General features: G+C 40.7%; 1 protein-coding gene across 1 annotated transcript; it reads left to right on the top strand.

The window, feature by feature from the left end:
- Positions 1–358: 358 nt before the first annotated feature.
- Positions 359–19,032, top strand: slco2b1 (solute carrier organic anion transporter family, member 2B1). Its single transcript, XM_076102348.1, has 14 exons — positions 359–819; positions 1,724–1,861; positions 2,756–2,918; positions 3,721–3,945; positions 5,000–5,098; positions 9,726–9,856; positions 11,828–11,927; positions 12,170–12,334; positions 12,416–12,605; positions 13,621–13,762; positions 15,322–15,482; positions 17,744–17,808; positions 18,637–18,757; positions 18,858–19,032. The coding sequence occupies exons 1-14, from the start codon at positions 733–735 to the stop codon at positions 19,030–19,032; spliced, it is 1,962 nt and encodes a 653-aa protein (XP_075958463.1). The 5' UTR covers positions 359–732.

Here is a 19,032-nt window from a genome sequence, read left to right as displayed (position 1 = left end):
CAAAAACACAAACTTGTTTTGTTACATTTCACATCGTTACGTTTTACTTTCATAACACATTTTCGCACGTTTATATATTTTTTCCAACTGTTTGTTTTGTTCTGAGTTCATGTTGTGTACCTTCATGTGTATTTATATCGACTCAGAGGCTCTAAAGACAGCAAACTTTAGACCAGATCCTTCACTTTTTACCTTTCACAATAAAAGCCCCTCTGTATATATAATATTTGCAGTTCTTTGTCTTGTTTTTTCCTCCCCTCCCTGTTGATTAACGTTCTTTAGAATGGTAGTGATGACCACCGATAAGTCCTTCGATTACATTTAAACTGGGTGAGACAGGTGTGACGTACAACAAAGGCTGGAATTAAACCGGTGTCGTTGTGGTTTTGTGGCGTGCGAACAGAGACAAACATTATGAAAAAAGATTATTTGATTGGGATATCAAGGGCGTTGTAGTCCTGTGCAACAACGGACTACACGTTAAAGACACGGAGTCTGTAGAGACACGTCGAATAAATACAAACAAAATACGTTTTTTTTTTACCGTTTTCCTGAATTACGACTTTGTTTTTCTTCTTTTTTTTGACCTGCTGGATCAAAACCCTGCCGAGTATTTCTTTGCTATAGAAACAGGAAACAGTGGCGAGGTGTTCGTGATCAGAGACGCTGTGTTTTGTATCGTACAGGTTTGGTTCTGGTCCTCCAGTCTCTCCGTGTGGTGAACGTTAAATCATGGGGGCCAAAGACCTCAGCGTGACCTCTGACCCCGAGGGGTCCCGACCTCCTGCCCGACGCCGGAGTCCCTTCAACAGCGTCAAGGTTCGTCTGCTCTCGTTGGCTTTTAAATGGAAAAATGTTGCATTCTGTTTATTAAAAAACAAGATGTTTAACAGAAATAATACAAAGATTATTTTTTTTGTGAAAACAAACTGAACAATAAATTACAACAATTTTTGTTTTGTAATTTCAACAATTTTAAGCTTTTTTCCCCTGATTCAACACAGAAGTTAAAAGTCTCTTTAAAGTCTGTCGGTGTGAGATTCTCCTTCATCACTGATGTTGAATCAGAGATGTCTCCTCTACGATGTTATGAGTGTTGATAGAGCTGCTACAATGTTAGCTTAGCATAGCACCGATCAGGCCGAGCTCCATTCAGAAAACAAATATTTTAAAAGTTATTTGCTTGTCGTCTTGTGGAGAGAACTAACAAAACATGAATTCAAACTTTTTACAAATCAGCATCATTATGTAGTTATTTCGGCATCTTTTTTATTTGTTTATTGTAATTAAATCACAGCTAAACTGATTATTTTGGGTTCATACAGCTGGAGTGTGAGGCGTTTAGTTTCCACAACATGAACTAAGCAGCAATCTGACCGTTTGTATTTGATTCAGCAGATTTTGTGTTTAACTTCAGGACTTGTTGTTGCTTTGAGGAGAAAGTTGACTTCCTGAAGCTCATCCTGGTTTTGTTCTCTGAGGTCACAAAGGTCAACGTTTCCTCTACGAACCAAACCGATGAGCTCATCGTGTCGTTGGTCTCTCATCACGTCTTCTGAGTGCTTTTTATTAATTATCAGGATCATAGATTAATGAAAATTAAAACTTATTTGATAAATGAAGTGTCTTCTTCTCTCTCCTTCTTCTTCTCCTCCTCCTCTCCTCCTCTCCCCTTCCTCTCCTCCTCTCCCCTTCCCCCTCCTCCTCTCCTCTCCTCCTCCAGTTCTTTGTGTTTTGTCACAGTCTTCTTCAGCTGGCTCAGCTCCTGGTGTCTGGTTACATGAAGAGCTCCATCTCCACCATCGAGAGACGTTACGGTCTCTCCAGCCAGAAGTCTGGTCTGCTGGCTGCTTTCAACGAGGTCAGAACCACAACGTCCTCTCATGTCGTCTCATGTCCTCACATGTCCTCATCTCCTCTCATGTCCTCTCATCTCCTCTCATGTCCTCTCATGTCCTCACATCTCCTCTCATGTCCTCTCATGTCCTCACATGTCCTCTCATCTCCTCTCATGTCCTCTCATGTCCTCACATGTCCTCTCATCTCCTCTCATGTCCTCTCATCTCCTCACATGTCCTCATCTCCTCTCATGTCCTCACATCTCCTCTCATGTCCTCTCATGTCCTCTCATGTCCTCACATCTCCTCTCATGTCCTCTCATGTCCTCTCATCTCCTCTCATGTCCTCACTTGTCCTCATCTCCTCTCATGTCCTCACATCTCCTCTCATGTCCTCTCATGTCCTCACGTGTCCTCTCATGTCCTAACGTGTCCTCTCATGTCCTCACATGTCCTCTCATGTCCTCACGTGTCCTCTCATGTCCTCACATGTCCTCTCATGTCCTCACATGTCCTCTCATCCTCTCATGTCCTCACATGTCCTCTCATGTCCTCACGTGTCCTCTCATGTCCTCTCATGTCCTCTCATCCTCTCATTCACATGTCCTCTCATGTCCTCTCATGTCCTCTCATGTCCTCACGTGTCCTCTCATGTCCTCTCATCCTCTCATGTCCTCTCATGTCCTCTCATGTCCTCTCATGTCCTCACATGTCCTCTCATGTCCTCACGTGTCCTCTCATGTCCTCTCATGTCCTCTCATGTCCTCACGTGTCCTCTCATGTCCTCTCATGTCCTCACATGTCCTCTCATGTCCTCACGTGTCCTCTCATATCCTCTCATGTCCTCTCATGTCCTCTCATGTCCTCTCATCCTCTCATCCTCTCATGTCCTCACGTGTGTGTGTGTGTGTGTCCAGGTAGGGAACACGGTCCTCATTGTGTTCGTGAGTTTCTTGGGGAGTCGTGTTCACCGGCCTCGGTTTATTGGAGGCGGAGCTCTGCTGGCCGGCCTCGCCTCGCTGCTGATGGCGCTGCCACACTTTGTGGGCGGAGCCTACGACTACACCGACCGCATCAGCTGTGAGACCACACACACACACACACACACACACACACACACACACACACACACACACACACACACAGTTTCATGGTCCCCATAACGCTTCTGGATCCTGCAGATTCATTGACCGCCTCAGATTTTTTATTCTTTATTCGAATAAATTAAAGACTGAATCTGGTTCACACTAATGAACCATTTCATTCAAAATAATAATAATAATAATTGTAATTATAATAACTATAATTATTATTATTATTATTATACACTTTACAAAGGGGATAGTAAATTTAAATATTAAAATAATAAAATGAGAAATATTTAAAAACATTAATCACAGAAATAAACAATTAAGCAGTGATGAGAGACGAGTACGAGTATAAATGCATTAAAGAGAGATATGCAAATATATATTATGAGTTCTGGACTCATAATATATATATTACATGTTGGTGTAATTAGTGTTTATTAGATTATGTTTTCATATTTTTAAAAGTCATATCAACTGATTGCAAAAACGTAAACACACAAGAGCAAAAGGAAACATTTATCTAAACCCGGAAAGAAAAAAACATTTCACCGAAAAGTTTTTAGTATTTCTCAATTCTCCAAGAATAACAAGTTCTACAAAAAAAAGAAAATGCTGCATGTTACATAAATATAAACTATCAGTAAAACTGGTGTTTAAAGAGTCTTTTTTTGAGTTGAGAAGAGACTTAAATGAGAATTTTAAGAAAATTCTAAAAAGAGAAAAGGTAAAAACTTCCTATGAAATGCTGGATTTGCGTAGTAAGATATTATATATCCTGTGTTTCCCGGCAGCCTCCGGTGAGAACAGCTCTGGTCTCTGCCAATCAGAGAGCCCCCTCGCCACCTCGTCCTCCAATCAGAGCTGCAGCCGGCAGGAGAGCCCCGCCCAGCTGGGGGTGTACCCTCTGCTGCTCATGGGTCAGCTGCTGCTGGGCATCGCCGCCGTCCCCATCCAGCCCTTCGGCATCTCCTTCATCGACGACCACGCCAGCAGGAAGAACTCGCCGCTCTACCTCGGTACTTTTTCACTCAGACTCCGGATCACGTGACGTAAAGTGGTAGTGCTTCCGTACGCCAGAGTCCCTTTAGAAGACCTCTCATTCTACAGCAGCAGGGTCCGACAGTCTGACCCTCTCAGTCCTGGTTCTGTCCTCTTCCTGTTTGTACTTTAGGCTCCGCCTCTTTTACCGCCCACCGTCGCATCGTTCTCTGGAACCAGTAAGAACCAGTGTGAGGCTGAAACAATGACACCAGTGACTCTCAGACTTCCTCATGCATTAAACCTCTGAAGAAGATATTTGGTTTCATTTAGACACGAAAACATTATAAGACTTTTCACAGTTTGGTCTTTTTATCGGTATCTTCTGCTGTTGTCTCTTTGTTTGCTGCTTCTCTTCTCTTTCTGCTCCCACATTTACGTCCATGTGTTCAGACGTCTGACAGTCTGAGCTTTGAACGTAGATGAGAACAAACGCAGTTAAAGAGATTTATAGAATTTATGGAATTCTTTCTAACAAACTGCAGAATAAAGAACAAAAAGCTGCTTTAAAGTCTGAGGAATAAGAAATGACTCAGAGCAGAGACGTGACACGCTGAAGATCTTTCTTCAGATTATAGGAACAATAATACAACTAGAAGTCAAAGACCTGAGATCCACTTCTGATCTCAGATGATTTATCTATTTAATAAAACTTAAATCTGTCTGTTACCCCTCAGGGTATGTACAGGTAGTTTAACTAGCACAACCTTTAGGATTCATTATTGGTAGTGTTTATTTATCTATTCATGTATTCTTTTTGTCTATTTCTGTTCTATACCAATTATTTCTATAATTATTACGATACATTTCTGTCAGTTTGGGAAGATTATTTATTTGTTTCCCTTTTTTATTTTATGATAAATGTTTTTTAATTTAATTTAATTGTTTTTTTAGCGTGTGCTAAGTTAAGACGGTGTTACACGTAGTTTCCATTCAGATGAAATATTCAAACATTTGTTTGAATACAAATGAATCTGTTTTTAGATTCAACATTTCCAGCTGAAACTAAACTTCTGCTCTTGTGTTGTTCAGGAATCCTCCTCGCTGTGACCTCCATCGGCCCGGCCGTCGGCTTCATCACCGGCTCCCTCATGCTGCGCTTCTACGTCGATTTTGACAAGTTACCAGAAGGTGAGGAGACAAACTTAAAGTTCAATTATGACACGTCCTCTTAAACCACTTCAGCTGGAGAAACATCTGATATTTAATAGAGATAAACAACAAGTTATTTATTTATATATATATCTATATATATATATATAGATATATATATATATATTAGTGCTGGGCAACGATTAAAATATTTAATCGCGATTAATCTCATTGTTATGGCAAAGTTCAATGATGAATTCAAAAGTAGTGTATTGCGCACTTTTATTTTAAAAGTACTGCTATATGAACTAAAGGGCAATAACATTTGGTTCACGAGATGCAGGCAGCATGTTTTATACTTAGTGTGAATATAATTCATACTTTGTTGGCATCTTATTCTGAAAACCGGATGTTCGTCTGAAGAAACCGGATGTTGTCTCACGTTAATCTTTCCGCTAACTTTCAAAGTCCTTCGCTCGCTCCCGATCTGTGCCGTTTGAATGAGTTTACCGTGAATGTCAGCATATAGGTGCACTAAAATTACTGACTATAGGATGTTTGCTGGCTTTTATCCCACTGTTCTTGTCATCCTCTTGTTGTTATGTATATGTATTGTCTCTTGTCTTTCAATAAAAAAAATGAATAAATAAATAACAAAAAAATAAAAAAATCATAATAAATAAAAAAAATGCGTTAACTCGCGCTAAAATAATTGTCGGCGTTAATTAATGAATGCGTTAACGCGAAATTAACGCGTTAACTTGCCCAGCACTAGTACATATATATATATATTTATATAAATATAAATATATTAAAGTGACATTCGGCAGCTGTGACCTCTGTGAACGTCTGCTGTCAAATTATTTAAATAATGATGGATTTGAGATTTGGGGTCAGCTTTTATTAATTATTATACTTGTATATTATTTTCACTATTATGCTAATAATATCATAATACTAATTATTATTAATGTATTAATAATATAATTATTATTGTTTAGTATTATTATTATACTAATATGATTATTATCATTATTCTTGTGATTATTATAATTATTGTTCTTGTTCATTATTATTCTTGTTATTATTATTGTACTAATTATATAATACTAATTATTATTATTATTCAGTGTCAAGTATCGTTACAAGTGAAACCCTGCAGTTATGTTTCAGTAACAAAACTTTACATAAAGTCAAAATAAGCATCTGTGGTACGTCACTGCGTTGGTTAACGGGAGACTCTACGGGCTGCACTGGTCATCTGACACTTCTCCTTTCAGACTGTAGATTTCTACTAAATTCACCGAAAGATAACGCCTCAGTAATGCCTTTCATTCCTCTCTATGTGCTGAAGGTTAACACAGAGGGGTTTGTTCACACATCACTCACACACTCATTTATACATTTATTAATAATAAAAACATGGAGGTAATAGATTATTATAACCTGTTGACCGAATTTTATTATTTATGGATATGCAAATGTCCCTCTGTAAAAACCTTTGACTTTGGTATGTCAACAAAATGTATCCAAAGTTTAGATTTATGTTCTGGAAATGTATTCAAATTAGATAATTACTCATTTGCATATGCAGCTGACCAACCGTAGGACAAGATGGGCGTGAGAACGGATAGTTTTATCAAATATTAAAGATGATTGTTTTTGTTACTGTTGAAAATTGGAGACATTTTTATAAACTACAGATGTTTTCTCAAAGTAGCTAAAAGCTAACAAGCGAATCACTGTCCAGTACCTTCAGATGTCCGACATCGTAGAAACATCGTGTTTCAGCTCGTTAAACTCTCAGTTATTATTTCTGTGGAGAGAAGATGAATATCGGTAATCTGAGCAGAATCATCGGAGCGTTTCTGGTCGCATCATTTGACCTCGACTCCTGTTTCAGGATGAGTTTGCTGATCCGTGAAACTCAGATGCTCCGGACGCCGTCACGCCTCTCGGATTAATGGAGCTTGACTTTCTTTTGAGCCTTGTTTAAACAAAAAACTATTTTTCTTTTCTACCATGTGGTATGTGTGACCGGATTGTGTGAGTCAGCATATGTGCGGGTGTATGTGTGTGTAGCTGTTTCTATGTGTTCATGCATGCATGTATAATATGTATATGTAGGGGGTTGTTTTGTTTCATAATGCACCCGTTTTGAGGTGTGTGTGTGTGTGTGTGTGTGTGTGTGTGTGTGTGTGTGTGTGTGTGTGTGTGTGTGTGTGTGTGTGTGTGTGTGTGTGTGTGTGTGTGTGTGTGTGTGTGTGTGTGCATCTAGCTGTGTGAGGAATTTGGGGACCTTGACCTGGAGAGTGAGGACAGTTTGAATTGTGGGGACATTGTCTGGTCTTCTTCAAAGGGCTGTTTGAGGATTGTGATTAGGAAGTTTAAGGCTTGAGGTTACAATTAAACAAGTAACTTAACTTTTTTTTAAAGTTAGCATAAGGGTCCTTGTAATGCATATGCTAGTTCAGGTCCCCACAAGGGCTAATGTTTGTGTATGGGTGTGTCCAGAAGTAATCAGTTGGCCTTTGTTCTGCATAAAAATCAGTATTTTATTGCTGAAGTGTTATGTGACTCATTAACAGTCAGCATGTTGTTTTATTGGCTGATGTTGAGCTTTGCTGCAGACATCAAACTTCATAAGAACTGAAGTATGTTCAGAGAAGGCCACATCTTCTCACTGACGCAGATTAGATTTATGTATTTAAAAGGTTTCACTGACACTTCAAATGTTCATACTCTTCTCTAAAATGTTATTTAAACAGCGAAACAACAGTTAAATGTTTGAATTAGAGCTGACACAATCACTCAACCAATTGTTTCGTCATTAATGAAAAGATGTTCTGCAGCTTTGTCTGTTCAAATCTGCAGCAACATCTTATAGAAGCTTTACTTCAAGTTGGGAAACAAACTACAGATCAGGTTACAAACACAATACAAAGAGAAAATTATACCTGAGGTACATTGTGTAATGCAAACCGGATTAAGTGCAGTCAGACCTGTTGAGGTGTGGCAGTGGTGCTGCCCTGTTCTCTTGCAACATTGTTTTTAACCCAGCATACTTTTAAGATTAATTTATTCAGGTCACATGAAAGAAAATCCATCATTTAGCAGCTAAAAGAGACAGATATCCCTCAGGAGACACAAACACAAACACAAAAATAAACAAAGCACATTGACTTTGAGACGAGGGAACCTGAGGTGCAAAAATGTTGAAGTTACAAGTTGTTACGTTTATGCTGCGTAATGCTGTTGTTGTTCCTTGTTCCTTTTATTTTCAATAATTAGTGTCACGATCAGGCTTTGCCTTGTGTGTTCTGTGTCTTTGTGTAGCTTCACCCTCCTCACTCTACCTGTCAGTCACTCCCTCCTCATCAGCACAACTCTCCTCACCTGTTCAAGCCACTTTACAAACCCCTGTCTCTCAGTCACTCACTGCCAGGTCACTGTTTGTGTTCTACCCGCCCGTTTGTCTCGTCCTGTTCCCGGTTTCCCACGTCTGCCTGCCCTGCCTCGTCCTGCCAGATTTCCCCCCTCGTCTCTTGTCTCGTCCTTGGATTCCTGTTGTGTTCATTATTCATTAAAACCCTTTTCTCACTGCATCTGACTGTCTGCGCTTGAGTCCTCATCATGCCCCGTGACAATCAGGCCCTTGTTCTGTCAGGGCCCGGTACTAAACTCTGTTTGATATTCTTCGACATGTGCGGGCTCCTGAAGTCGTCCTGCAGAGGTTATAGATCAGAGATGTCAGCCATGAAGCTGAACCAGGTGGTCATGGTTAGTGTGTAGTTTTGATGATTTGCGGCAGCGTCATGCTGGTTCTGATACAATCAATAAAACTTGGCAAGTAAGATTTCACAAGAAAGAGAAGTTTGCTGAATTTCAAGCGTTGAATAATGTTTAATTAATAACTCATTTATTGATATTTGATTGGTGTAGCAAAGCCCAGTCGGACAACGGTGAAGCTTACAGATGTTTCCAGAAGCGTTTATTGATGTTGAACCATCGACTGTATTTTTACTTTCCTTCCCTTCACATCTTCAGAAACCACCGTGAGAGCTGCAGATACAAACACACATGAGCCCGCACAAGCATAAACATTCATCAGATGCCATTAAACTTTACATGTGGGCGTTAATCAAACAATGTTCTCACATATATCAAAAGCTATAAATAGCATTAGCATCACATTACAGCGTGTCAATTTAGCCATTTCCTTTAAGCTAACATTAGCATCCTGTTGCAATATTAATAACTTCAACCAGCCTTTTACAGGTTAATTGAAATCAAATGTCACTTAACTCGTTGATAAAGCAGTGAAATACATCATACTTGTGCACAATCATTCATAATATAACCTTTATATTGCAGAGGAAGATCTTACGAACACATTTTCCTTCCGTCAATTTTCTGGTAAAGGTCTGGTAAAATAAAGATCTGGTAAAATAAAGGTTTACAGGAGAAAGTCTCCTTATTAACAGAACTTTATAAGAGTCATTTACAACTGTGGCATTATTATTGCAGAGATACACAAATACGATTCATCATTTAATGTTGAATAACTGACGTTGGCTCTTCATTCCTCTTTGTTCTGTTTTTTATTTTTTTATAGCTGATTGTGATCGGTCACGTTCTCTTCTTCTTCTTCTTCTTCTTCTTCCAGCCCAGATCAAGTTGACCCATAAGGACTTACGCTGGGTGGGAGCCTGGTGGCTCGGCTTCCTGGTGGCGGCCTGCCTCCTCTTCCTCACAGCGCTGCCGTACCTCTTCTTCCCCAGGAGCATCTCCAAAGAGGTGAGATGAAGCAGGAAGTATATTCTGTATAAAGATTACAACCTTTAGACCTTATTGTTGAAACCATGTGACAGTTTATATAGAAGTCAGCTGGTTATGGCCAAACAAATGTCAGTAAATGTGTTTTTCAACAAGATAAAAACAGACCAGGGTCAGAATAACGTTTGATCAAAGATGATTAAGATGAAATATTTTTAAAAGATGCTCATAAACTGAACTCCAGTCAGCTCAACACGTTGTAACAGAAATGTGTTTTGTTGCTTTTGGCTCAGTCTCTGAAGCAAAGTTCAACTCTGCACATGTTTTAAAAACGAAACAAGCTGATTGCTCAACAGTTTCCTTCTAAAGTCACAAAACATCAGGCTGAAGCCAAACTCCAGCACTTTCACTTTTAAACACATTTCATCTCAGATAGAGGACGTTACACTTCCAGATGTTTGAGCTCTTGTACACCAACACGGAGTACTGCAGATGTTAACTAACTGCTGACTTCTTTCAACACCTGAGGCTCTGAATATATCACACTGTTGGAGTTTATGAGTTTATGGTCTCAATCTCTAGTTTCAAGTCTTCTTCAATACAGCATGATGTTCATTTAGTACATTATGGTCCATTTAGAGTCAAACAGACCATAAAGCAGGGGATGCTTTAGGGCGGGGCTACACAGTGATTGACAGGTCTCTACCAGAGACGTATACGGCGTCTCTACGACGTCCACAAACCAACAACAACTACGTCCACTTCTGTGTTTGTATTGTTCATAATGACCTCCAGACTGCTACATGTTTCACATATCTCTCAGATTAAGATCAAACCCGACACAAAGTGAGGAAACAATCTCTCTTTAAATGTTTCTTCACACTTTCTCTTAGTCTGTTTTGGGGTTCAATGTAGTTTACTTCCTTTCATTCTACAAAAATAATCATTTAATGATCTAAATTATGTCTAAAAAGTGTATTAAACTTATAGCCTTGTTTTTACATCCTTACTAAGTAAAGCTCTCTCTTGCGCAATGATAATAAAATTGAAAGTGACTGAAGTTTGGCTTCACTCAGCTGCCAGATAAGATTCTGGACTTTGGCTGCTGTTTGTGTTTAAACGCAGGGAGGCGTGTCAGATACAACATGGTGTTGAGCAACTTGCTGGCACCATCTCTTCATCTCTTACAGGAAACGTTTGCAGTGGAAGGTTTGATTTTGTGTTGGAGCCAAAACTCCTCCTCAAACTGAGCACTGAGACGCTGAGAAGGTGTTTAGAAGAGAAAGCAAACTGGTTCCACACATTTCTTATAGTTTATAAAAGGACAGACGGAGTTTTAAATCACAGTGTTGTGACCTCAGGTCAGTTTCAGAGTCTGGTCACAGTTTCAACATCCACAAGAAGTTTCAGAAGCCGAGCGTCTGTTCTTTAGCAGACACATTGATCATAAAGTTGTTTTGTATCGACTGCTGGTCAACATTTCTCACATTTTATACTCGTTCAGGTGTCTGAATATGTAAATGAGAAGAACTATATTGTGGGTTTGGCTGCATTGACCCTCTATAGGTTACGTACCATCCCTGGTGGATGAACCCTCACGTAGATCGACTGATAAACAAAGCGCTTCACCTCGAGGCTCGGCTGTCTTCTATCAGAGGTTAAAATCTAGACAATAAACTAAAGACAAGCCTGGTCATGATTTCTTCCTTAGACCACCAGGTCAGGATGAAAAGTTCTCTCATGTCTCAACTTTAAAACCAATGTGTTTATCCAACTGAGTTTGGTGTACATCTCTGGACGTCCTAACACAGACCATATAGCACTCACATGCCATTCAGAGGACACGTTTATCTAAAGGTGCTCACAGAGCCCCTGAGTGTAAACTTTCCCAGCATGCAGGGCCTCCAGCTGATTTCCTATAAGCAGCAGCGACTGCAGACTGAGTGGTGTTTGAAGCCAGCATGTGATGTTTCTGCTTCCATATTTGTCCAGGACGGCGGCGACGACGACGTCGTGGAGTCCAGACCGGACAGCAAGCAGCAGCAGCAGACAAACCCGGTCCAGGAAATCTCTCTCCTTCAGTTCCTCAAAAGTAAGAGTCTTCTTTTCCTCTTCTGTTTCCTGTCTGATGAGGCTGCAGCGGAGGCAACTAAAGGGCATCGACAGTGAACAGAGGTCACTGCGACTACATGCAGTGTTTTAACATCAATGCTAAATCAAGACGCAACAGCAGCTCTTGCTTTCACATCTGCACTTTAAGATTTCTTCAAATAATGACCATTTAGGTGTAGATGTCTCCGTCCATCAGACCTCATCCACATTGCTGTCCTTCAGGTTTTCCTCGTATCGCTCTGCGAACCCTGCGGAGCCCCATCTACCTTCTGGTGGTTCTGGCGCAGGTCAACCTGGCGGCGCTGCTGGCCGGCCTCGCCACCTTCATGGCCAAGTTCATTGAGAGACAGTTCAGCCAGACTGTCTCCTTTTCCACCATGATGATAGGTGAGGTTTTGTCAGTTCTGGATACATTATATGTGTTATAGCAGTATTCAGTGTTATCATGCAGATTTCTTCTTCTTCAAGGGGGAGTTTGTATCCCGCTGGCAGTGCTCGGCACCGTCCTGGGTGGAGTTCTGATGCGACGGTTGAATCTTTCGGTCAGCGGTGCCAGCAAGTTGTGCACTGCTGCCATCCTGCTCTGCATGTTATCCTCCACACCGCTGTTGTTCATTGGATGTCCCACCCAGAAGATCGCAGGGGTCTTTCCTCCCAGGTAGCTACACCATTGCTTTACATACACGAAGTACACAGAGGCCTGATTTGACCTATTAAAGGGAAGTCATTTCACCACTGAAATGGCACTAATTCGAACACTAACAGGGAACTAATTTCAAAGCTGAAAGGGAACAAATTTCCCCAATAACAGAAAATAAATTTCACTATTTACTGGAGACTAATTCTACCACTGACAGGAAGGTAATTTAACCAGTAACAGGCAACACATTTAACTATTGACAGGGAACTAACTTGAACACTAACGGCGAACAAATTTCCCCAGGGAACTAATTGCTAATCACTGGTAGCAAACTAATTTCACTATTTACAGGAGAATGACCGGAAAATAATTTCCCCAATGACAGGGAATTAATATCCCCAATGACAATGTAAGGGAACTAATTTCACTATTGACAGGAAGCCAATTTCACGACTGATCTGGAACAATTTAACGACTGTAAGGGAACTAATTTCCCTTCAACCAAGGAACTAATTTCACCACTGACAGAAAACGAATTCCACCACTGTAAGGGAACTCATTTCACCACTGGCAGGAAGGTAATTTAACCCCTATTGACAGTTAACTAATTTCACTATTGAGAGGGAACTAATTTCACCACTAACAGAGAACAGATTTCACCACTTTCAGGGAACTAATTGTATCACTGGCAGCAAACAAATTTGACTATTTACATGAGACTAATTACACCACTGACAGGACACTAATTCCACTATTGACAAGGAGCTCATTTCAAAATGGACAGGGAACTAACGTCACCACTGTAAGGGAACTAATTCCACTATTGACCTGAAACTAATTTCACTACCGTCAATGACCTAATTCCACCAGTCAGGGAATTAATTTAAACTCTGACAGGGAACAAATTTCACAACTGACACAGGACCAATGTCACCATTTATAGGGAACTAATTTGTAAGATTGTGTAACTACATGCCTTTAAAACTTCAAAGTTTGATAACGTGTGTGTGTGTGTGTGTGTGTGTGTTTCCAGCACTGCTGTGTTGCCGTGCAGCTCTGGCTGTCGGTGTCCTCAGGAGGCCTTTAACCCGGTCTGTGGTTCTGATGGTGTTGAGTTCAGGTCTCCCTGCCATGCTGGCTGTATCACCATAGCAACAGATCCGAACAATGCCACAGTAGGAATCATTTCATCACTTTACTTTAGAATGTAAACATTTCATGCTGTTACTGTAAACTCATGTGCTATGCAGAAACCAGCCAGCTTTGTGTTTGTGTGTTTCCATTTAGTGAGTGTTTGTTGGTAAAGTGGATGACATCACCTCTTGTGCTGAACTCTCTGTCGTCTCATTAAGAGCTGCAGGAAACAGAGACTCTGGTCTTCTCTTCCTCCAGATACAAACTATATTCTCTCTCTTCATCTCATCTCTCTCCCACAGTCTCACCCTGTTCTCAGTTTGTTTGCATTCCAACTTATTCTTATTCCCTTAACGTACTTGTTTTTGTTTTTGAAGTCTTGAGTGAGAACAGAAAATATTCATGTGAAGAGAAACAAAGCATTCTGTGTAACCCTCAGTTAGGGTAAAGTTCAGGAAAACCATTTAACTAGATGGATGGATGGATGGATGGATAGATGGATAGATGGATAGATAGATGGATGGATAGATAGACGGACGGACGGACAGATAGATAGATGGATGGATAGATGGATGGATGGATGGATAGATGGATGGATAGATGGATGGATGGATAGATGGATAGATGGATGGATGGATAGATGGATGGATGGATAGATGATGAATAGATGGATGGATAGATAGACGGACGGACGGACGGATAGATAGATGGATGGATAGATATCATCAGAGAACCAGATGACTACACCTTCATCTTTAGCAATGTTGAGATGTTGTTGTAGATTCATCATTTTTAAATAATCATACTGATAGAAATCCTCTGAAGACAGAAAGTAGAGAGAGGGAGATGTTGTTCAGCCAGAGGACAGCTGGATGAAGTCTTACTCTGTTGGTTTTTACTTAACTCTCTCCTCCAACATGTTTTCATAAGGCTTCCCAGGAGAAAAGACTCCAAGAGGGTTTGAGTAAATGAGGAACCGCAACTTCCTCACCCACAAGCGGTGAAACAATCGTGAGACGTCATGTTTGTTTTCCCTGGAAGCAAAGAATATTCATTTCACATGAAATTCACAACGAGAGCTGAATTCTACTCATCAAACACACTTTGTATAGAAGTCTATGAGAAAATGACTCTACTTCTCTCTTGATTTATTACCTCAGTAAACATTGTAAACATGAGTTTATGGTCTCAATCTCTAGTTTCAAGTCTTCTTCAATACAGCATGATGTTCATTTAGTACATTATGGTCCATTTAGAGTCAAACAGACCATAAAGCAGGGGATGCTTTAGGGCGGGGCTACACAGTGATTGACAGGTCTCTACCAGAGACGTATACGGCGTCTCTACGTCACTCCTCCTCAGTCCAGATATGGTCACTTATCTACAATCTTCCTTTGTTACGTGTTTCAGTTCAGAGAACAATATCTCAACAGCTGAGTTTTGAATGAAACGTCTCCAGAGGATGAACCCGTTATCATTTCATGATCCATCCTGTAGTGCCACCATCAGGACAAACCTCACATGCTTAGCTCCGCCCCTAATGAGACTCTCAGATCAGATCAGGATGGTGTTTGTTGACCCCGTCTGTCCGTCTGTGCAGAACTACGCTGAGTGTCGGTGTGTCGCCGGTCTCGGCTCCGCTGCTCCAGGAACCTGCGGCAGCGGATGCTCCGGGCTCCTCCTCCCCTTCGTGGCTCTGCTCGGTGTCACCAGCTTCATCGCCTCCTTCTCCCAGACGCCGTCCTACATGATGATACTCAGGTAAGACCCCGTCCTACATAATGATAGTCAGGTAAGACGGGTTTAACAAAGGTCTGAAACTGGTGGCCACCATAGATTCCTATTAAAAACCAAAGCGCAATGTAAACAAAAGAAAAAGTCAGAAAATAGTGAAGCGACTGAAACAACTTTCACAATTAAATCTTCAGATGTTTATGATTCACTGACAAATATATTTACCGTGTAGTACTTTATGAGTAAATCAGAGTAAAAACGAATCTGATCTTATCTACAAAAAGCTACTAAACATCCGTCTTCACAGGAAACAACTCACTTAGGTTCAGGAAAACATCATGAAATACTTAGTTAGGTTTAATAAACATCATGAAATACTTAGTTAGGTTTAATAAACATCATGAAATACTTAGTTAGGTTTAGGCAACAAAACAAAACATTTTTTTTTTACATTTTAAGAAAAGGTTTGAGTTACAGTAACTACAGACTTTACGTGAAAAATAGGTCAACGTTGTGACCTCTGGGATCACGACCCTCTGCTGGATGAAGGTCTGGTGTTTAACCTCCTCACTACGTGGCGTCGGTCAATCTTCTTCTTTCTAAATAGAAATAGATTTTGTGGGTTATATACAAATGTTGGTGCATTACTTGTTGTAGGTATGGAGCTATGAGACAAACACCTTTATGTATAAAGTCACAATGATTATTAGACCAAAAACAGAGCCTGGAGCTCTCTGTGTGAAAATGAAACACACACATTAAAAGTCTGCGAATCGTTGAAATGAATCCCAGATGGAGCAGAAAGGAAAACGTTGGGGGAGGTTTGTAGTCTTTCCTCGACCCAGATCACAGTCACCTGAGCCTCGTCTGATAATCAGAAGCTGCTGCTTAAAGAGGCCACAGGCTCAGTCGGTCACCTGGTTTAGCTCCACAGCTTCCCTGTTGTCTCCACCGTGACGTTAAACAGAAGGTTTAATCTGAGGGTTTAAAGCAGGACAACCAGACTGCTGAGATTAAGTCTGCTGAGATTCAAACAACACAAAATAAATCGAATACACGTGAGCACATCAGCTGTGTGATGTTTCACACTGCAGGAAGAATAATCTACAGATTAATCAACGATCAACGGCAAATATACAACAGATATTAATCCGATGAGTTTGGTCCGATGAACGAGTGAACGTGGTGGATTGTTTATCTGATGGGTGGAATTCATCATTTTTAGTGAGCTACTTATAAAACTACTCATGACCTGTTTAATAATGTAGAGTTCAGATATCTCAACACTAAAGTAACTCGATTACTTTACTTTGGGATTCAACACCAAACATACAAATAAAAACAGAGAAAAGAAACGTTAGTGAAGCAGAAACGAGTTGAAACGATCATCAGGAGTCCAGTCATGAAACATTAGAAACATTAGAAACATTGGTGCTGATGGTCAACAGCAGCAGAGGAATCAAATGGTAACATAAATAATAATAATACATTTATTTTGTACAACACTCAAAGGCACTTTACATGGTAGAAACAGAAACAATAAAATCAATTACAATATGAAGAAGAGAGACGACGTAACTGTGAGGAACAACAACAGAACTAATCACAGTCACAAGCAGCTTTAAATAGATGAGAAAAGTATGTTTGCTTTTAAAAAATCACCAAAAATACATAATTTATTGCAACAGTAGCTGTAAAAACAGACATTATTGTCAGATTTTCATCTTTCCGACAGTCCTTAAACACATCATGTGTGACAAACGCTTCTGTCAGTAAAAGGAGCCAAATCGAAGCTCAGAATTGTGATATTTCATCAAAAACACTTTATTCTTCGTGTCTCATTTGAAATTTCGTCACAAAAAAAACCCGTTTACAATAACTAGATTCTGTAAAAACCATCAGAATTAAACTGTGAAGCCATGATTGACTCGGCTGAGACCAACAGTCACGTAAAACAGCTGAACTGCTGATAAAACAGAGGCTGTAAAAATCTGAATGGTTCAATATTTACAACACGTGGAGCCGCCGTTCCTCTTCCAACGCTGGTAACTCTGAAGGACACATGTTGCATTTATAGATTCCATTGTTTTCCAATTTTTGCAAAAGAAGTTATCAAAGAAATTCAACTTGCATGGAGCACGACTTATATATATTATATTATTTATTTTATATAAATATTAAAGAGAAAATCGAGGCCACAGAGATCAACACACGCGTGTTTCATATCCGTGTTTTCACATTAAATTGATTTATGTTTCTTTTTGTTGCTGTTTGTGTCTCCGCTGCAGGACGGTGCCCACGGAGGACAAGTCTTTTGCAGTCGGGGTTCAGTACATGATGTTCAGAGTGCTCGGTGAGTCGATGAGTCAGCACCTTGAGCAAGGCACATGAGGTCTGTGGTTAAAGTCTCAGCTCGTCATAAATCCTCCCTGAGTTCTGGTTTAAACTCGAGATTCACTCATCAAGGTTGCACCATGAAAACACCGAAGAAATGTCTCAGCTGGTAAACTCTTAAGTTACCCAGTGAATCTCAGTGTATATATCTGGGGCTTTTATTGTGAAAGGTAAGAACAGAAGGAGCCTTTGTCTTGATTGAAAGGATTAATAAAGTTTGCCTCATTTTGAATACATCCGTTCCTCACAACGTGATTCGTCGACGGCGTTAAGAAAAAAAGAAATTGACGCTTTTTCGCCACGAAATATTTACGTTCTGTGTGAAAGTACTAATATATACAGTTTATAATGTGAGGGACATATCGGATTATGCTAAACTAACTGACGTTAGTCAGTGTTAGTATTAGCGACATGTCTCGTGATTGGAGGTTTGATAGATTCACGTTAGATGTATTGACAAGTTTCACCTGGCAGCTAAACTCTACGACGTTTATGAGCTGAAACCTGTTTTACTTTAAGTTACTACCAGGAACTTTCATTTAGTCTTGATTCTGGCGCCCCCTGTGGACTAAAGTGGTAGTGTCTCTGAGCACCAGACTCCCTTTAGAAAACCTCTCATTCTACTGCAGCAGGTCTGACAGTCTGCCCCTCTCAGTCCTGGTTCTGGTTCTCCCGTGTCTCCCTTCCCTCCATTGGGTCCAGCAACACGTCAATAGTGATGTCACTACTATGATTGTTTTGGAACTTCATCCATCATGTGTGTGTGTGTGTGTGTGTGTGTGTGCAGCCTTCATGCCCGGCCCGGTATTGTACGGCAGCGTCATCGACACCACCTGCATCCTGTGGGGCGAAAAGTGCGGCAAGCGGACTTCCTGTCAATACTACAACCTGGACCGCTTCAGACAGAGGTGGGTCCTACTAAACTGGATTCAACTTTTAACTGTGAACGCCCCGAGACCCCCGCTCACCAGTTCATACCTTTATTTATATATGTGTGTGTGTGTGCAGGTTTCTGGGTCTGCAGGTGGTCTTCGTGTGCGGGGGTCTGCTCTGCTTCCTGCTGACGGTGGTGGTCCTACGCCGGAGGGCCAGACGCCAGGAACCACAGCCGGCGGGTAAAGGAGGCTACGAGCTGGTGAGCGCTTTGTCTAAAGAGAAAGGAGCGGAGGACCTGAAGACCTGA

The sequence above is a fragment of the Anarhichas minor genome, unplaced genomic scaffold (assembly GCF_050575085.1).
Source record: "Anarhichas minor isolate MPS153535 unplaced genomic scaffold, ASM5057508v1 ptg000027l, whole genome shotgun sequence".
In the NCBI taxonomy this organism is placed as follows: domain Eukaryota; kingdom Metazoa; phylum Chordata; class Actinopteri; order Perciformes; family Anarhichadidae; genus Anarhichas; species Anarhichas minor.
The sequence above is the reverse complement of the archived record's forward strand: the minus strand, read 5'-3'. Positions and strand labels throughout refer to the sequence as shown.

Coding starts and splice junctions, on each gene's coding strand:
- slco2b1 (XM_076102348.1), top strand. CDS start 733: ATGGGGGCCAAAGACCTCAGCGTGACCTCTGACCCCGAGGGGTCCCGA. Junction 820..1,723: donor GTCCCTTCAACAGCGTCAAG/GTTCGTCTGCTC, acceptor CTCCTCCTCCAG/TTCTTTGTGTTTTGTCACAG. Junction 9,857..11,827: donor CCAGGAGCATCTCCAAAGAG/GTGAGATGAAGC, acceptor ATATTTGTCCAG/GACGGCGGCGACGACGACGT.